Source organism: Rhinoraja longicauda, chromosome 42 (assembly GCF_053455715.1).
Source record: "Rhinoraja longicauda isolate Sanriku21f chromosome 42, sRhiLon1.1, whole genome shotgun sequence".
NCBI classification, from domain to species: Eukaryota; Metazoa; Chordata; class Chondrichthyes; order Rajiformes; family Arhynchobatidae; genus Rhinoraja; species Rhinoraja longicauda.
Genome location: NC_135994.1, coordinates 6,890,200 through 6,909,495, shown reverse-complemented (window position 1 = coordinate 6,909,495; position 19,296 = coordinate 6,890,200). Strand labels below are relative to the sequence as shown.

The 19,296-nt window shown below is 44.9% G+C and overlaps 1 protein-coding gene across 10 annotated transcripts in view; it reads right to left on the bottom strand.

Annotated features, from left to right (window-relative positions):
- The window catches only part of r3hdm2 (R3H domain containing 2), a 204,229-nt gene that overhangs the window by 51,944 nt on the left and 132,989 nt on the right, over positions 1-19,296 (bottom strand). For 8 of the 10 annotated variants that reach the window (XR_013549608.1, XM_078431560.1, XM_078431567.1 and 5 more), the window contains 2 exons: positions 18,734-18,888; positions 9,390-9,491 (listed from right to left, as the gene is read on the bottom strand). Coding sequence is in view for 9 of the 10 variants with exons in the window: in XM_078431560.1 (XP_078287686.1) it covers positions 9,390-9,491; positions 18,734-18,888 (257 nt within the window). In the remaining variant the exon portion in view is untranslated. The remainder of the gene's footprint in view (positions 1-9,389; positions 9,492-18,733; positions 18,889-19,296) is intronic. The other 2 variants (XM_078431565.1, XM_078431566.1) reach the window with 1 other exon arrangement.

The window sequence follows — 19,296 nt, the reverse complement described above, 5'->3', positions numbered from 1 at the left end:
CTGGAGAACATGGATAGGTGATGTTTCACAGAGTGCTGGAGTAACTCAGCGGGACAGACAGCATCTCTGGAGAGAAGGAATGGGTGATGTTTCGGGTCCAGACCCTTCTCCACTAGTCTGAAGAAGGGTCTCGACCTAAAATGTCATCCATTCCTTCCCTCCAGAAATGCTGCCTGTCCCGCTGAGTTACTCCAGCTTTTTGTGTCTATCTATGGTTTAAACCAGCATCTGCACATCAAGATAGAGACAGTTAGTTTGTGCAGAGCTCTATCCATGTTCTCCAGAGATGCTGCCTGACCCGCTGAGTCTGTGGGAGTGGTGAGTTGCTGTCAGTAGCACTGTTCATACTATGCAGAGCCACTTCTGGCAATGTTACTCCACACAGAAATTCAAGTGGATTCTTCAGTTTTTATCAGTCTACATAATACAGGAATAAATTTCCACAGCTTGAGAGGGGAGGAAATATCATACGAGTGGCAGATCAGTGGGATGGCATGCATTTCTCAATCCCATGCCACACAAGCAGCACCAATGTGCCAACTCCTTGGTTTAAATCGTGCTTCAGATCACGGTATCCCAACACTCCTGAGGCAATCCGTTTGTTGTCGTCGATGTGGGAACCAGTGGCACGGATACTTCACAGGAGGCACCTGGGGTTCAAACTAAGATGGTCAGTCTTTCTATTACTACTTCAACTACTTGGACTTTGGCAGAGTATCAATAAAATCAGAGTTGAGTGTGTGGCTCAAAGATTGCCATGGGGAAGCGGATTTTTATTCCTATGGCATTGGTACTGGGGAGAGAGGGAGGTGCCCTGTTGGGACAGGCATCATTTTTAATCAGGCTGGGACCAGTGTCTGTGCGAATGGAATAAGTAGTGCTGGAGAGAAGGCTTTAAACTAAACAATGTGTGAGTATTCTTTCTTCAATGCATTTCTGGGATGTGCACGGCAGCTTTTATTGTCTATCCCTAATTGCCCTCGAGAAATTGGTGGCGAGCCGCCTTCTTGAACTGCTGCAGCCCTTCTGGTGAAGGTGCTCCCACAGTGTTGTTAGGGTGGGGGTTCCAGATGAAAGAGAGAATGAGAGAGAGAAGAGAGAGAGAAAAAATAAAAAGAGGGATCAAAATTGGCTCATGTGGCAGAGCAGAGTTTTGGGATAGCATGAGAGCACGCTTACATGCTCTATTTGTTATTGACTTTAAAAAATTGATACCTAGCAGTGATGTATTTCTGAGATGAATGTTGTAGACACATTGATGAAACCAAAAGATGTAAGCAATCAAGAACGTGGACCAGAGCTGTGAAGCAAGCAACACCTATCAAGAACTCCAAAATTAGAAAACAGATGTCTTTGATTTCCTTGCTTATTTTGGGCAGCAAAGTGGCACAGCAGATAGTGCTGCTGTCTCATGTGTCCATAAAGCCGGATTCAATCCTGACCTCGGTGCTGTGTGTGTGTGTGTGTGTGTGTGTGTGTGTGTGTGTGTGTGTGTGTGTGTGTGTGTGTGTGTGTGTGTGTGTGTGTGTGTGTGTGTGTGTGGAGTTTGCAGGTTCCCCTTGTGATCGCGTGGGTCTCCCCCAGGTTCTCCGGTTTCATCCCACGTCCCAAACACGTGGGGGTTGTTGGGACTCAATGGGCCGAACGGCCTCCTTCCATGTCGTAGGAAAACATGAGAAATCACAGCCACCAAACAAGCCTTGCTAACTCCCAGCAGGACAACCCTTGGTCACATTCCCCTGCAGCAATCTCACTCACCTGCCCAACAATGCCTCTTTATGCCTTTTGCTATTTAGTTAAAGAAATTTCAAGCAGCCAATTAACCTACCAGCACATCTTGTGATGTTGCAGCAAGCCAGCGCACCCGGCAGAAACCCACATGGTCACGGGGAGTACACACAAACTCCATTCGGGTCAGAATCCAACCAGAGTCCCAGAGCCGGCAGGATTTTTTAGATTTTTAGATTTTAGAGATACAGCGCAGAAACAGGCCCTTCGGCCCACCGGGTCCGCGCCGCCCAGCGATCCCCGCACACTAACACTATCCTACACACACTAGGGACAATTTTTACATTTGCCCAGCCAATTAACCTACAAATCTGTACGTCTTTGGAGTGTGGGAGGAAACCGAAGATCTCGGAGAAAACCCACGCAGGTCACGGGGAGAATGTACAAACTCCGTACAGACGGCGCCCGTAGTCGGGATGGAACCTGAGTCTCCGGCGCTGCATTCGCTGGAAGGCAGCAACTCTACCGCTGCGCCACCGTGCCGCCCGGAGGCAGCCCTAACAGTTGTGCCACCCCATACACTAACTTCCTATTCAACACAAAGGGCCATTGAACTGTTTCTCTCTCTACAGACGCTGCCCGATCTGCTGAGAAGATTGTATTCATTTCAGATTTCCACCATTTATAGTTTTGGGAACTCACTGAACTTGGTCTAATATTCTAATTTGCGCCCAAGTCTCATTTGTCTATCCGTTCTGTTTTAGTTTGGTAACATTGCATAGATGATATGATTGTGGGTATTAATGAACAATGCTCAGTGTGTTAGTTATAACATTGCCTCGTTATTTTGATTGCATAAACTAGCCTATTAAATTAATTGAACAGCGGAATCTTGATTCCATGACATGCTCTTTAGGACCTGGCTGGTATGAAACTTTAACACGAGTAATATTTACCTCATCAAACCAAACCCAACAAAAATCGGAGACCTTTGATTATGCTTAAAAATGAGAAGTATTGTATTACTCCTGAGAGCCAGCTCTGGGGCCACATATTAGAGATGCAGCGGAAACAGGCCCACCAAGTCCGCGTTGACACATTAACACTATCCTACACACACAAGGAACAATTTACACTTACACCAAGCCAATTAACCTACAAACCTGCACGTCTTTGGCGTGTGGGAGGAAACCGGAGCACCCGGAGAAAACCCACGCAGGTTAAGGGGAGAACGTACAAACTCCGTACAGACAGCACCCGCAGTCAGGATGGAACCTGGTCTCTGGCGCTGTGAGGCAGCAACTCGACCACTGCGCTTATAATGAGGAATAGGAGCTAAATTCTCTAACCTTTGGCAGCAACAAAATGCAGCTTTTCCAGATTCCTGTTTGCTAAACCTGCCGATACACAGAGCGAGTGGAATGAAAGTAAATGTTTTTCTAATCGTCTGGCCGGAATGCCAGAGAGCATATGAATAAGGGATGGTTCATGCTTGGAATATTTCACATTTTGGAACAATTCCGAAGAACATCTGGATCATGTGAAGCCCTGCTGCACAACAGGTGGTTACTTTGAAAACATTTCTCTGGAATACTGTTGAGTCAATTGGCTAATAAATGGCATAGCTGATGTAAAGGCAGCATTACTGCAACTAACCTCAGAACTTGGGAGTTGGGAGGAGCAACATTGGTTCCAATTCTTGTTGCTAACCTAGTGAGCCAGGTTGAAAGTTCACACAGTTGGAGTTTGACCAAGGATGGGAATGCAATACCTCACTAGACAGTTCCATTCCATAAGTTCTAGGATCAGAATTAGGCCATCAAGTCTACTCCGCCATTCAATCATGGCTGATCTATCATTCCCTCTCAACCCCATTCTGCTGCTTTAGCACCATAAGCCCCCGACACCCGAACTAATCAAGAATCTGTCAATCTGTGCCTTACAAATATCCACTGACGTGGCCTCCACAGCCGTCTGTGGCAATGAATTCCACAGATTCACCACCCTCTGACTAAAGAAATTCCTTCTTATTTCCTTTCTAAAGGTAGGTCTTTTTATTCTGAGGCTGTGGCCTCCGGTCGTAGGCTCTCCCACCAGTGGAAACATCCTCTCCACATTCACTCTATCCAGGCCGCTCACTATTCGGTTTATTCTCCACGGGCGAAGGACATCGCAGCCTGTAAAAACGTACTAATGGGTACGCAGTGCAAAGTGGGAACGACAGAGAACTACTATTATGTTACGGCCATTAAGGTCTGCCCGCTTACAAAAAGTGGTTTATGCAGCTTACAGAATTCAATTTTAGTGTTGTTAATGGACACCAATTTGTTCTACACATTCCAGCTTTAATGCCCCTGAACTCCTTATTTCTGTTACGTACAAGAGCTCTGATTCATGCTTCTGAAACTGGTCGCGGGAGGATGCAATCATGCTCAACTTTGTGAATCGTAATTATGTTGACAAAGGCTGTGCTGAAAATATCAGTCCCCACAGTGCAGCTTCAAAGGGGCGGTAGAGGCAGTGCCACACCTTTAAGATATTCTTCAGAGGGATCCATTATTGTATTATACGATGGACATTGGACCCAGGGCAGAGGACTGAGCCCATATCCCAAACTATTGCGGCCAAATTTAAAGTGCAAATACACTAAATGTTAGTTAAGAAAATAACTGCAGATGCTGGTGCAAATCGAAGGTATTTATTCACAAAATGCTGGAGTAACTCAGCAGGTCAGGCAGCATCTTGGAGAGAAGGAATGGGTGACGTTTCGGGTCGAGTTACTCCAGCATTTTGTGAATAAATACCTTAAATGTTAGTTAGAGCTACACTCTTCATGAAGTCTCTTCACAAGTGATGCAGTTGTACGCTCTGGTGGAAATGCTGATTTCAACCTCCGATACTCTCTGGAAACTATTAAGTGTCCTTGTTGGAATATCTAGTATTGCACATTTTCCTACGAACTTTTACTTTGCTAATCAAAATGAGAGACGGTAATAATAGAGGTTAGATCCTGTTGGCTTTGGCCTGATTAGAAGAACACTGAGCAAACAGCCTCTCGGCATCTCACCAATCAGCCCATTTCATAGATACATAGAAAATAGGTGCAGGAGGGGGCCATTTGGCCCTTCGAGCCAGCACCGCCATTCAATACGATCATGGCTGATCATTCTCAATCAGTACCCCGTTCGGCTTTTTCCCCCATTTCCCCTGATTCCCTTAGCCCTCAGTCGGAATCTTATCATTTTAAAATCAGATTACTTCTTATTCTTCTACACTCCAACCAGTGCAGTTCCACTCACTTCCCCACTCTCATGGTGGGATAACCTTTGCACCCCAGGAAATAACAAAGCGCGATAGTCCCTGCCTCAACTACCTCCTCCGGCAGCTCGTTCTGCAGTTACAAGTAGACTTCCTTAGAATTGCACTCCCCAGACCTTTGTGATAAAACCCAGCACAATACTTGCATATGCGTGTTAACCTTTTGTATTTCACATACCAGCACTTCCAGTCCTGTGTGTACCTAAATTGACTAAATTCTTGCCACTTGTATTGGTTTTGCTATTCTTCTGAACAAATTAATATCATACATTCCCAGCAATGATTTTGTAGCCTACCACATTCCAAGAGCCTGACAAAGTAGAAATATGTTTTTAACCCCAACACTCTATCAATGATAATATATTATTTCCAACCCTGTTAAGTTATATTTTATATCGCAACTTTTTTGTGCAGCCTCCAAACAAATAATTTTTGAAAGTCCAGTTTTACTACATTCGCTGGTTTTTAAACCTGCATTGTCAACAAAAAAAACCTCCCATAAAATCATGCTGATTCTGCAAAATCATATGATTTCTCCAATGGTTGTCGCATTTTCCTGATGTCAGACTAATAGTTATATAGTTCCCCATTTTCTCTCTCCCTCAGTTCATGAATAGCAATCGCGCATTTGCTGCCTTCTAATCTCCCTGGACCGTTCCAGAACCTGTGGAATTTAAATGAAAGCAGTCGTCCATCGATCATCCCCACAGTCACCTGTTTTGTAAACCTGAGGTGGCAGGCTATCTGGAGCAGGGCGTTTGTCGGCTGTAGGTCTCCTTGACTTTTGTATAAGTTTCTCATCCAACTTAAATCCATCATTTTTAAATACAATGCAAAATTTTATCATGCTGCGATGACCTTTCATGAATTGTACGTAACTAAACCGGAAATAACATGCTCCTTTGCTGATCTTATGCTGCTCCATGAAACTGTTCTTGCTTCAAACCAAAGATACTACAGGAACAAGGTGGACCACTCCGTTGAAGTCGCCTACACTGAAGTGTAGTACACAAAGGAGAGGAACGTCCGCCATTTTAGTAGGCAAAACCCGCCGTTCGCTCTGCCTCTCGCAGTGTGATCAGTGTTGTGGGGGAACAGTATATGTGATGATACCATTAAAATGCAGAATATATCTCATCTATCAATTCACAGATTTTTGTTATTTTTCTTTAAATGTTTCTGGAAGTTTCTGCCTATTAAAATGGCGCCGTGACAGACTACGGTTTTTAGGGTCGAGAGGTCTATCTTGCTCCTCTAGTATCTTTGCTTCAAAACTACATTTGCCAATTTGATTTACCCAGTCTACATGAAGATTAGAGATCGCTCCCCACCCAACAATTATTGTATCATCTTTGCTACAAACTTTTGATTCATATTCTCTTCAACAGTGTGGTCTATAAATGACCGCTAATGTCGCTGTTATCTCTCATCTCCAACTAGATTAACTAGAAAATAGGTGCAGGAGGAGGCCGTTTGGCCCTTCGAGCCAGCACCGCCATTCATTGTGATCATGGCTGATCATCCACAATCAGTAACCCGTGCCTGCCTTCTCCCCATATCCCTTGATCCGCTAGCCCCTAGAGCTCTATCTAACTCTCTTTTCAATTCATCCAGTGAATTGGCCCCTACTGCCTTCTGTGGCATAGAATTCCACAAATACACAACTCTCTGGATGAAAAAGTTTTTTCTCATCTCAGTTTTAAATGGCCAACCCTTTATTCTTCGGCTGTGGCCCCTGGTTCTGGACTCCCCCAACATTGGGAACATTTTTCCTGCATCTAGCTTGTCCAGTCCTTTTATAACTTTATACGTTTCTATAAGATCCCCTCTCATCCTTCTAAATTCCAGTGAATACAGGCCCAGTCTTTCCAATCTTTCCTCATATGACAGTCTTGCCATCCCGTGAACCTACACTGCACTGCCTCAATAGCAAGAATATCCTTCCTCAAATTAGGAGACCAAAACTGCACACAATACTCCAGATGTGGTCTCACCAGGGCCCTGTACAACTGCAGAAGGACATCTTTACACCTATACTCTAATCCTGTTGTTATGAAGGCCAACATGCCATTAGCTTTCTTTACTGCCTGCTTCACCTTGTTTACTTTCATATTCTTCTGAGCCCATTCATCCTTTGTTACTCCTGACATATTGCTCTTTGTCAAGGCTTCCATTTCTTGCCCCATCTTCCCCCCCCCCCCCCCCTCTCCAAGTGTCAAGTTGTGCAAAGTATTTTGTTTCCAGCTTTGGTCACTATGCAAGTACGTTTCATTTTCAAATTCAGGACAGCACATTGCTCTCCATTTTACACAACATCACAATTAGGCCCAATTAAAGTTATATCTTAGTATTGAATTATACCAGATATGCAGATCACACAGGTCTCTTAAATATAAACTGAGGTTATTTTATCCCATTAACATGACCTGGATCTGAACTCCAATCTGGGCTGTGAAGTAGGAAAGAACTGCAGATGCTGGTTTAAAATCAAAGGTAGACACAAAATGCTGGAGTAACTCAGCGGGACAGGCAGCATTTCTGGAGAGAAGGAATGGGTGACGTTTCGGGTCGAGACGTTTCGGGTCTGACTAAGGGTCTCGACCCAAAACATCACCCATTCCTTCTCTCCAGAGATGCTGCCCGTCCCGCTGAGTTACTCCAGCATTTTGTGTCGAGGCTGTGAAGTGAAAGTCTCATGCCTAACCCAGTTCCCAGCAAAACAGTTTCACAGCTCATAACCTACCTTTCCGATTTGAAGTCACTCATGAAAGGTTATTTTTACTTTGGACATGCCACCACTGGTGGCTTGTCAGAGGTTCACTTTCACTCATCCAGCAATCTGATTAGAACTTCAGTGACTGAATGAGATCACGTTGAACAAACAATAGTACCATCACCTGACCACTTATCTGGGTCACCTGATTGCTATTTACTGAATTTAGAGCAGAGGCACAGCAAATTAGTTTGAGAGGCAGCTTCAGGTTCTAATTTGGGATGTGCCAATAACATATAAATAATGTTTTCCTTCTAAATGGCATATGCCTGTCCTGTTACTGATCACATTGTTAATTCCCATGAAACTGCAACACGCAAACTGTTATTTTTAATTTTGGCATGCTGTGTGTTAAATGAATCCACAGGGTCCCCCACTTTTTCCTCAATAATACACCCTCATGTTGGTGGCAAGATTGTGAAAGACATCTGCAAACCACTCGATTGGCTTGCTGCTCCCATCACTTGCTCCACTTAACATTTTCCATGTGACTTTATTCTGAAAATGCATTTGAGTCACAATTTGATTGATGACATCTTGAGATTTTGAAAAAAAAATCATTCATTACTGTTTAAAGAACAAAAAAAGACAGAAAATCACCACACAAGACAAGCGTGCAGAACTATATACTGGATTAACAACTTCCAAGTTAAAAACAAAAACATTTTTCACTTTTGAAGAAGCTGTTAAGTCATACTGCAGCATCTCATTAAATGGCTATTTCGGTGCAGATCTACCCGATGGATGTTGGAGGACCAACGTGTACAATGATGGCTTACATCTATCCCATTCGGATTGAACACCAACACATTTTCTAGCAGGTGTCAAGAAGGGTGGTCATCCTAGGAAGTAAACCGTGCCAATTTTTCCCCATCCCAGTTTAAGATATTGAAGCTATTCCTACCATTTTAGCCCTGGCTCAGATGACCTTAGCTCAGGGTAGTGCATGAACCCAGTGTCTTACTTGTCCAAATGACCAAGTTCCACCATGGACAGGGCATTTATCCAATGTGTCAAGGGGCGATTTCTGTCCGAGCACTTCTGTGAGTTATGAAGTCAGAATTACAGGTCAGTTTGTTTCGGTGGTGGGAATGGTGATTCTTTAATGATGCATTCATGTGGTTTACAATGTCAGTCACTAGGACAAGGAGATGTAGGCTTAGGATGATGAGCAGATAAAGGGAGAATTAATGAAAGCAGCAAGGTCCTTTTGCCACACTGCATCTCAGCCAATAAACAAAACCCATCAGCAATGTTGTACAGATAGACAGTATTTGAATTTTCATGTAAACGCTCCCCTCCCAGTTTGAATGGTCACTGCTCCGTTCCCACCAAAACAACGAAGCATGACAACTGGAAACCGTGCTCTCGCGGGCTCAGTCTGCTAGTCCTCCAACCTCATGCTTCTGCTTACCACTGTCAGAGCCCCCTGTACACTCAAACACTTCCTTACCATCCAATGGCATTCTTTACACATTCAATCGTAAGGCTTTTGCTTGTGAGGACAGCACAGAGAAGCATGCAAAACTATTGACGTACACAGGCAAAACTAAACATACAGAACATGTACCATAGTGTACTGCTGGGGAGGCGAGACTGGCAGGAGAACCTGGGGGCAAGAGGTCGCAGAATACTGGATAGGCTGTGCAGAGGGCTGCAGAGGTGGCAAGGGCTAAGAAAGCCAACAACATAGATAATGTATTGGAAAAAAAGAAACACAAGGTTAATGTCATCATCATCACCATCATCATCTTTGCACAATAACCATACAAAATATTAGAAGTCAAACCAATATTTTTTTCTTTTTAATAATGATATCCATTGCTTTTTTCCCCCCCACCAGTTATCCTTAATCTTTCTGGACCAAGCGTAAACCGCCTTCTTTTTGCTGACAAAGACCTCACAGCAGAGTCTGAGGCAAGCTGCTCTGAAGTCTGCCAACGGCATTCTTCAGCGAGCCGATCAGTGAATCGAACGGCATGGCCCTGTAATGACCACCAATCGGAGTTCACCCTTTCCCTCAAGGGACTCCATTTTATGCCAACAAAAGCATTCTGGTTGAGATTAGCCCGAACAGCGCCCCATCAAAGAAAAGCTCGATTCTCATGCACCATTGTGAAACGTGACACAGAGGGCTTATATACAAAGATACCAAAAGCAAAGCAAATATACAAGGTATCAACAAAATTATTTTTGAAAACTTCATATTGGATAACAAAACCACATGTTGTTTTCTCCAGAATGCATCTTCTTGATGATATGTAGACAATACACGGGCAGAATTTACATTATGAATACATAATAGTAATCTAGAGGCTGCTGAAACCAAAATGGTATCCGAGACAACAAACCAACGAACTATAAACTTTAATTTTACAACTTCTAAAAGTTAATTGTAAAATGGCATTTGAAAGGGGGAAGATGTCATGTTACCTACTGCAAGGAAAGTTTGCTGATTTTTCAGTTTTCAATCTCCACAAATGTACAAGAACAAGAGTTATTTCAACAAATGGGGGTCGGGAAATCAAATTCTTGACTCAAGGTATTCTTTTAAGATTGTTCCACCGTGCAAAGTGACTGAAACTAGGCAGCTTCTGATCCAGAAGATGAACAACTGTTTAGGGGGTGGGGGTGTTAGGTTCTGCTCAACCTCTCCTTTGATTGATGCACTTCAAGTTATTTGTGCCAGACGTTATAAGCGCAAAAAGTAGGTCTACTATTTCAGGAAGAAATCCTCCATTTGGTATAGCCCCAAGTGTCTCTGTTCCTCCTCTCCACTGAAAGATTTAACGGTTAATTTATATTTCTTCAACCCAAAAGGTCACATTTCTCTGCATTGTTTCATCTGAAATCTCTGTTCAATCTACTAATCAGCTCCATGGTTCAAAGGTCCTTTATTGTGACGTGTAATTTGATTTACCATACAGTAATACCAAAAAAAAAGCAACAAGATACAAAACTACATAGAGATTAAACATAAACAACCACCACAGCGGCGTGCGAGAATCCCTGTGGCACAGAGCATAAGCAAAGACCCACAGCCATCAGTCCAATGTGTCCTTGAGTCCTGATCACCTTATAATTAACCACGTTGACATGGTGTCCGATTCAGAGCTTCTCAAACCTTTGTACTATAGCTTAGTATTAGTTTTAGAGACACAGCATGGAAACAGTACCATCGGCCCACCGAGTCCGCGCCGACCAGCGATCCCCGCGCATTAACGCTATCCTACACACGAGGAACAATTTTACAATTATACCAAGCCAAATCTGCACATCTTTGGAGTGTGGGAGGAAACCCATGCAGGTCACGAGGGGACGGACAAACCCTGTACAGACAGCACCCGTAGTCAGGATGGAACCCGGGTCTCTGGTGCTGTGAGGCAGCAACTCTACCGCTGCGCCACCCTGCCGGATGCCCACCCTTCCCAGATTTACCAGGTGCCCACGTACCTCAGCAGCATTCACTAGCGAGTGGCAGCGGCAATGTTGGCCAGTGGATGGAGGGGCCCTGGGGAGCAAGCTGTTCAGGCTGTGCACCAACTGCATCCTGGGGAGGATGAAGTGGGAGACACTGGGCCATCCTGCAGACGCAGTGACTAACAGGTAACTGGGCCGGGGAGAAGCCCCATCTGGCTGTTGCAGTAGCTCCCGGTTCAGAGGAGCCGCCTTCACTGACTTTGGTGGTCCTCCCCGATTACCTGCAACCATATAACCGTCCAGTTCAAGGATCGTACAAGGTGCTGAGCACCGGAGGAAACGGGAGACTCAGCAAGGCAGAGCATCACTGCACCAACTTTAACCCCTCAAGTCTTCAGTTCGCCCTGCTATATCCAGCTGCAGCAGAGTCCAGCAACTAGCTTCTGACCACTACCTAGTTGCTGAGCTCAACGTCCAGAGCCAGCAGTGGCATTATTACCCCAGCTGGATACGAGTTATCCGATCAACCGCTGGTGAATATTCACAGCCTTGCTCGACAATAAACATTAAATTCACTAAGTATTTGACACTGGATAGGGCAGGTTTAGATGGAAATGGGCCAAATGCAAGCAAGTGGGACACAGTGTAGATGGGACATGTTGGTCGGTGTGGGCAAGTTAGGCCGAAGAGCCAATTTACACACTGTATGACTCGATGAGACATTTTCACCCCTATACCCCTGAAAGGTGTTTTAAGTATCCGTACAAGTGGGGGTACCGAGGTTTGGAAACATTTATTGTATACAAGTATGGTTTAATTTACATTAACTAGAAAAAAGCTATGGTTCATGGTGGTTGATAACGCTTACACAATCACATTCAAAATAAAACATCCCAGTCCACTCTCCGTCCTGCTCAACTAACTTCAGACCCATGTCGCCAATTTCTTTGATAGCGCGTCTGAACTTTATCTAGCCTCACACAGCACTCTTCATCAAATGGCCTGTGAAAATTCACAGACACAACCACCACTACAATTCTTTTACTTCTACACATCACGATTTTCCCAAAGGGTTCCTCCAAATATGACAGCTACAACCTGGGCCTTTAGAAATCCACGTTGCCTGCCCTTAATTAACCCAAACTTTACCAGGTTAAATAGCTCACGCTTTGGCAAGGTAGGTCCATGCAACTTAGTGACTGCCAAGTCCACTGTTAACCAGTTTATCTTTTCTGACCCGAGGTGTAACAATGGTGGAGATAACTACAAGTCTGACTGATAGCCAGCCTATACCTGACTTATAATAGAATAAATTGTTTAAAGGGACAGCACGGTGGTGCAGCGGTAGAGTTGCTGCCTCACAGCGCCAGAGACCCGGGTTCCATCCTGACTACGGGCGCTGTCTGAACGTAGTTTGTACGCTCTACCTGTGACCCGCGTGGGTATTCTCCGGGTGCTCCGGTTTCCTCCCACACTCCAAAGACGTACGGACTTGTACATTAATTGGCTTCGGTAAAAGATTGTAAATTATCCTCAAGTGTGTGGGATAGTGCTAATGTATGGGGATCGCTGGTCGGCGCGGATTCGACAGGCTGAAGGGCCTACTTCTGCACTCTATCTCTAAACTACAGAATCCTTCCTTACCACATGAAGCACAATTAATTGAATTACTAATTTGCAGATCATTTTATAACTGACAAAAAGGGAGCTCAATACACAGAAATGTGGTCTGGATCTCCTGGACAGTAATGGGTGACATTTTCTCCCAAACTGCCCTCTTCCTGAGGAAATTGACAGCCAACGTCAACATTATAAGAACCAACAACTTCAAATGAATAAGAGGAGAAAGTACAAATTTACAGGGTGGCACTGAAGTGGTTAATCTCCGCTGGTATTGAAACCAGCACCTGGGTAAGGTGGTAATGCCACCTATTACAGCAACACAAGAGTCCAGTTAGTAAATTGGTGGAAAGGAAAACCAGTAAACCGTACAGAGTTGTACATCATGAACAAACATCAAAGAGAATGCAATAGGATTGAAAGTTTCAGTTTCAGTCACAGCGCCAGAGACCCGGGTTCGATCCAGACTAGGGGTGCATGTCTGTACAGAGTTTGTACCTTCTCCCTGTGACGGCGTGGGTTTTCTCCGGGTGTTCCGGTTTCCTCCCACACTCCAGCTTTGTAGGTCAATTGACTTTGGTAAAATTGTATATTGTCCCCAATGTGCAGGACGGTGTTAGTGTTACTGGTTGGCACGGACTCGGTGGGCTGCAGGACCTGTTTCCACGCTGTATCTCCAAAGTCTAAAATGTAAAACCAGTGATAAATGATGGCCGGTGTCTGGAACCATTGAGTGGGACCAGAAGCTATTCAATATGGCAGAGGTGATATGTGTTTGCATTTCCAATAACCTAAATATTTCCTGTGGCTGCATTGAAGCACTTGGAGGCACTGCACGTGCCTAGCTGCCCTTTGCCACCTATCAACAGGCTCTGTGTTCCCATTAGAAATCATTCCCTTCCACTGTAGTATCCTGGGAAGAATAAAGATATTATCATTTTCAGTGGAACCTGGTTACATTTATCATCAACCTCTTAGGTCGCCCCTCATCGGCACAGATAATTTGCTTCTATAGACAATAGACAATAGGTGCAGGAGGAGGCCATTCGGCCCTTCGAGCCAGCACCGCCATTCAATGTGATCATGGCTGATCATTCTCAATCAGTACCCCGTTCCTGCCTTCTCCCCATACCCCCTGACTCCGCTATCCTTAAGAGCTCTATCTAGCTCTCTCTTGAATGTATTCAGAGAATTGGCCTCCACTGCCTTCTGAGGCAGAGAATTCCACAGATTCACAACTCTCTGACTGAAAAAGTTTTTCCTCATCTCCGTTCTAAATGGCCTACCCCTTATTCTTAAACTGTGGCCCCTTGTTCTGGACTCCCCCAACATTGGGAACATGTTTCCTGCCTCTAACGTGTCCAACCCCTTAATAATCTTCTACTGCAGTTCTGTGGATTCTGAAGTGACTTGTGGGACTGGAGACTGACACAAGTGGGGCCGGGGATGGTTGATAGAAAGGGTGGGGTCGCAGATTGGGAAGTGGCGTGCCACCATTTACGCCGGGCTTCTGTGCACTCCTGATGCAAGGACTCGAATTTCTCAGTGCCGCCCAAAACGCTTCCCCCCACTTTGAGTGGTCAAGTCAGTGTCAGGGGTTCTTCGGAGTACAAGGGAACGCTTCACTTTTTCCATGGAGAATTTTGAGAACATTTTAAAATCTTTTCCTCGGCCCACCTGGCAATCTCGAACTGTGACAGAGCTTGGAATCGAGTGCTTGCTTTGGAGCCTGGTGTTAGGCGTGTGAGCAATGTCTGACCACCTGACTGAGGCCTCAATGAGTAATTAAGTCCTCAATGCTGTAATTGTACCAAATTTGACCCAAGGCAATATTGATAAAGACTTGGTCATGCATAGCCTGGGTGAACTTTTATGGATATGCCCAATTTTGTTTTTGTAAAGGAGCCTGAAGGCAGCTCAAGGCTACTTACGTGTCAGACTACAAAATGCACCTCACCAAACCTATTCCAGTGGAGCGGCTGATGATTTTTGCCTTAATTATACAGTGAAAGGTAAAATGGGACCAAAGAATACAACCAAGGTAGCTGATAAAAACCTGCTGGAATAATGCAAACCCTGGTGCAGAAAGTAGCGACCCTGATGATATGTGCTGCTGGGCTTAGAGATTCTCTTCAATGAATCAAGTTTGGCTTTACTCTGATAACGTGTGGCGAACATGGTGGTGCAGCGGTAGAGTTGCTGCCTCACAGCGCCGGAGACCCAGGTTCCATCCTGACTACGGGCGCTGTCTGTACAGAGTTTGTACGTTCTCCCCGTGACCTGCGTGGGTTTTCTCCAGGAACTCTGGTTTCCTCCCACACTCCAAAGTCGTGCAGGTTTGTATATCAATTAGCTTCGATAAAATTGTAAATTGTCCCTGGAGAGAGGATAGTGTGCAGTGATCGCTGGTCAGCGAAGACACGGTGGGTCGAAGGGCCTGTTTCCGCGCCATATCTCTAAATTTAAAAAACGAAGTACTTAAATAGGAATAATACTTTATCCACTTATCTATAAATTCTGCCACAGCACCATAGGTCTTGCAAGAACTTCTCAGCTGTTGACCATACCTACAAGGCAAGTTATGGGTTGCCTTATTACGAACCATCTTATCGAAACGTATAAGATTATTAAGGGGTTGGACACGTTAGAGGCAGGAAACATGTTCCCAATGTTGGGGGAGACAAGAGCAAGGGGGCACAGTTTAAGAATAAGGGGTAGGCCATTTAGAACTGAGATGAGGAAAAACTTTTTCAGTCAGAGAGTTGTGAATTCTCTGCCTCAGAAGGCAGTGGAGGCCAATTCTCTGAATGCATTCAAGAGAGAGCTAGATAGAGCTCTTAAGGATAGCAGAGTCAGGGGGTATGGGGAGAAGGCAGGAACGGGGAATGATCAGCCATGATCACATTGAATGGCGGTGCTGGCTCGAAGGGCCGAATGGCCTCCTCCTGTACCTATTGTCTATTCTTTTCCATCTAAACATAACATGAACCGTTGCAACAGAATTTTCATGTTATGATGAGAAACGACGACCAAATGCAAAAGAACCTTATTGTGGCTGTAACTTTGCAGACTACTAAGGGACAAACCTAACCTAGTGGCGATATGCTGCCAGGATCCAAGTAAATTCTTCCAGGCAAATCTATTGGCAATGCATCCATGTACTTGGTATCACGGTGCAGAGCATCATTTTTATACATTTCCATGTCAGGGAAGGAAGCCCACCAAAGCTGGAACCGGGGTCTTGTAGATGGATTTTACTAACTCCCTGGTGACAGCCATAACTCAAGAGGGAAGTGAGCATTCAAACCCAAAAGTATAAGTCGTGGCAATCAGTGTGAAATATGGAGAAAAGGCTTGACTCCAGCATTAGGGACCCACACACAAATAGATCAAGGGTACGAGGGATTGCACACAGACATCTGATAAGGATGCAAAAATAGGATCCTCTTCCTAAAATGTCAACTTTAAAGTCATCCCAGGTCAAGAGACGAGAGGAAATAGCTTTGATGACTCTTTCAGTCCCTTGTAAAGAGATCAGGTCGTGGCGATCCCTCGAGGTCGAGGATGATGGTCTACGTTCCCTCACAGAACGAAGACGCCCGTGCGTGTGTTTGTTTAACGTGTACTTGATGTTGCACTCCAAGAAGCACACGGCCCTTCACAAATCAATCAACTCATTCCAATGGCAAGGGAACCAAGACGACTGGAGCTGAGAGACCTGTTGCAGCCTTCATCCGCCTTCACAGCCGTTGAGTTCAAGATAACTCCGTCCGCCTGGTCCGCCGTTGAGGTCTTGTAGGTTGGATCGTTCTTAGTCTGGACCCTCATCCTCGACCGTACCGCCATGGGTGGCCCCACCAGAAGCTAGTGCTTCCGACGGCATCGCTCTCAGAATCATGGGGGCACGCAAGCCTCTTCACCACGACAAGGTGAACGGTCCGAAGAGATCAGGACACTTGTGTTTTATTTGGGCCACTTTTGCAAGTCTATAGCCTCAAAACCTTCAAAGCCGTGTACCCTGAAGACCTTAGTGATACCTTTCTGAATACAGCTTGAATCTTTGTTGAATGCCCTCCGTCCGAAAGGAGGAAGTTTAGCATGATGCTTGGCACGTGCAGCAAGTAGAGATCTTTGTGGAAACCGTCCGTGGGCACAAAGCATGACGAGATACGTCAAGTTCAACAGCCACTCTTTTTGCTTTCTATAAGCCACACTCCCACAGCATCTTTCAGCTTTACATGGGGTTTAGGAAGTAAAAGGTATCTGTGGAGGCATTTTAAGAGCACAAAGGAAATGTTAAGAATTTTGTGCATTAAAAGTGCCCGTCAATATTCAGGAATTTTGCTCTTTGTTAAAGCCCTTGATAGAGATATTTAGCTTATTTTGATACAGGCAATAAACTGCATGGATTAGAGTTGGCAGATATACAAAATAGCAGCTGTAGAATTCAGGGGTTGGCAGGATGCAACCTAAGCTGTGTTTGATGTCCTAATTTGTGTCTCAGCTCCGGCACCTTATTTCTTAAGCTTACTTCTATGTCAAAAACAGTATGAAGGAGCTGGTGTTCTACTCTAGATTTTCCAGCAAGCATAATCAAATGTTGAATAATCCCTTTCTAAAATTCTGACATCTGGCGTTTACATGAAGCCGGGTAATCCACTTGCTCTTGTCTGCCACAGACACAGACAAAAATCATTGATCCATTTAGCGACTGCTCATCAACAAGTGCTTAAACAGCCAGCTTACAGATAAATCTGGAAAACAAATGGCAACTAGGCTCCTCTCTGTCACAATAGTGACCAATCTAATCAATTGGACAATAAAGCATCAGATAAAGGGATTCTTCTATTCTCATTAAGCAAAATCTGTCGAGTACTTAACAGTAAACCCCAGGTTAAGTCCCATTCCGTAATGTCAGCCAACTACAGAGCCCTTAGGTTAGACAAGAACGTGCAACAGTGATCGCTAAATCAGTCGTCTCTCGCCACCATGAGCGGCAACAACAGCCTTGTGAACCGGTGAAGAGGGGCTCGCTGGTGCAGACCAGTGGCACCGGCGCCTAATTTTAACATGCAACGCCACACAAAGTGCTGGAGTAACTCAGCCGACTGAATTCAGTCTGAGGAAGGGTCCCGATGTCGCCAATCCACGTTCTCCAGAGATCCTGACCCGCTGAATTATTCCAGCACCGTGTGTCCTTTTGGTGGGTGAAGAAAGGCTCGCTGGTGCACCTTGTGAGTTGGGAGTGGGGTCGGAAACCGGGGGTCTAAACGGCCGGGGAGATGGTGTGGGCCGGGCATGGATGGGCAGCTGTTTCCATTCACATTCAGTTTACATTATATTTAAGATTCTGGCACGCCATGGTGCTTTAGATACATGGGAGGGCTGTCATTAGCGGGCCAAGGGTGGATTGTCGCTTCATTACCACGTGACCTCTGTTTGTCGAGAAAAACGGACAATCCATAAAGGCTCTGGAACTGAGGGTGCCGGAAAATCAGTGTTCAACCTGTACATGCCTAAAGGTGCTGATCAGCTGCCATCATCGTGTGGAGCAAAGCCATGCCAAACATGAACAACTGCCAACACCAGCGATTAACAGGCTAGTTAAGAGAAATCTGTTGACTGAGATTCCCCAACATCAGGAGTACACAATCAATCAACAGTAATGATACAAGTGGGGATACATTTTCATGCACAAGTGAAATTCTGATACTGAGACAATAACATGAAGTGTTTATTCCCAATTCTTCACAAGTTGGCAACGCAAATCGATTATGGATGGAACACAGTAAGTTTTGCCCTCAGTTCATGCAACATCCCGGGCTAATTTCATACACTTTATGTGAAGGGGAGGGAGACAGGATGCTGACTCACCTGTGACATCAGGTGGTTGGTCATTGGCTGCTGCTGAGGAGTGGGTGGCAGTTGCTGCTGTTGTGCAGAGTTGGACAGGACCGTCCTCCCAGGCTGCGGGGCAGTGGCTTGCACAAAACCCGACGAATTTAATTCAGGAGTCCCAAGTGGCAAGCCTAGAACAAGAGTTCCAATTCTCATCACACACAGGGAGTGATCTTTCAAATAGTGGCTGCTGCACTTGCTTCGAAGCAGCTCCCAATCAAAATCTACTCACTTTTATCGTTCAATTCCGCCTGGGCACAATGCCAAGTTCATAGCACTTTAAAACAGTAAGGACCGAGACTTTTAGCACGTGCAAGAGGAAAGACAGCTACGGTTGTTACAGAAACATTGTTACAGAAAACCCAAAAAAGCATGATATTATGGATATACATCAACTGGCAAAAAAAATTAAAGTGCATTCCTTTTCTTCCTTAATAAACAGAATTGAAAGGAATCCCGACTTATTTTCAATTCAATCTGTTCCCTTTCATAAACGTGGACAAAATATAAAACAGTCGCAGGGGTTATAAGACTACACA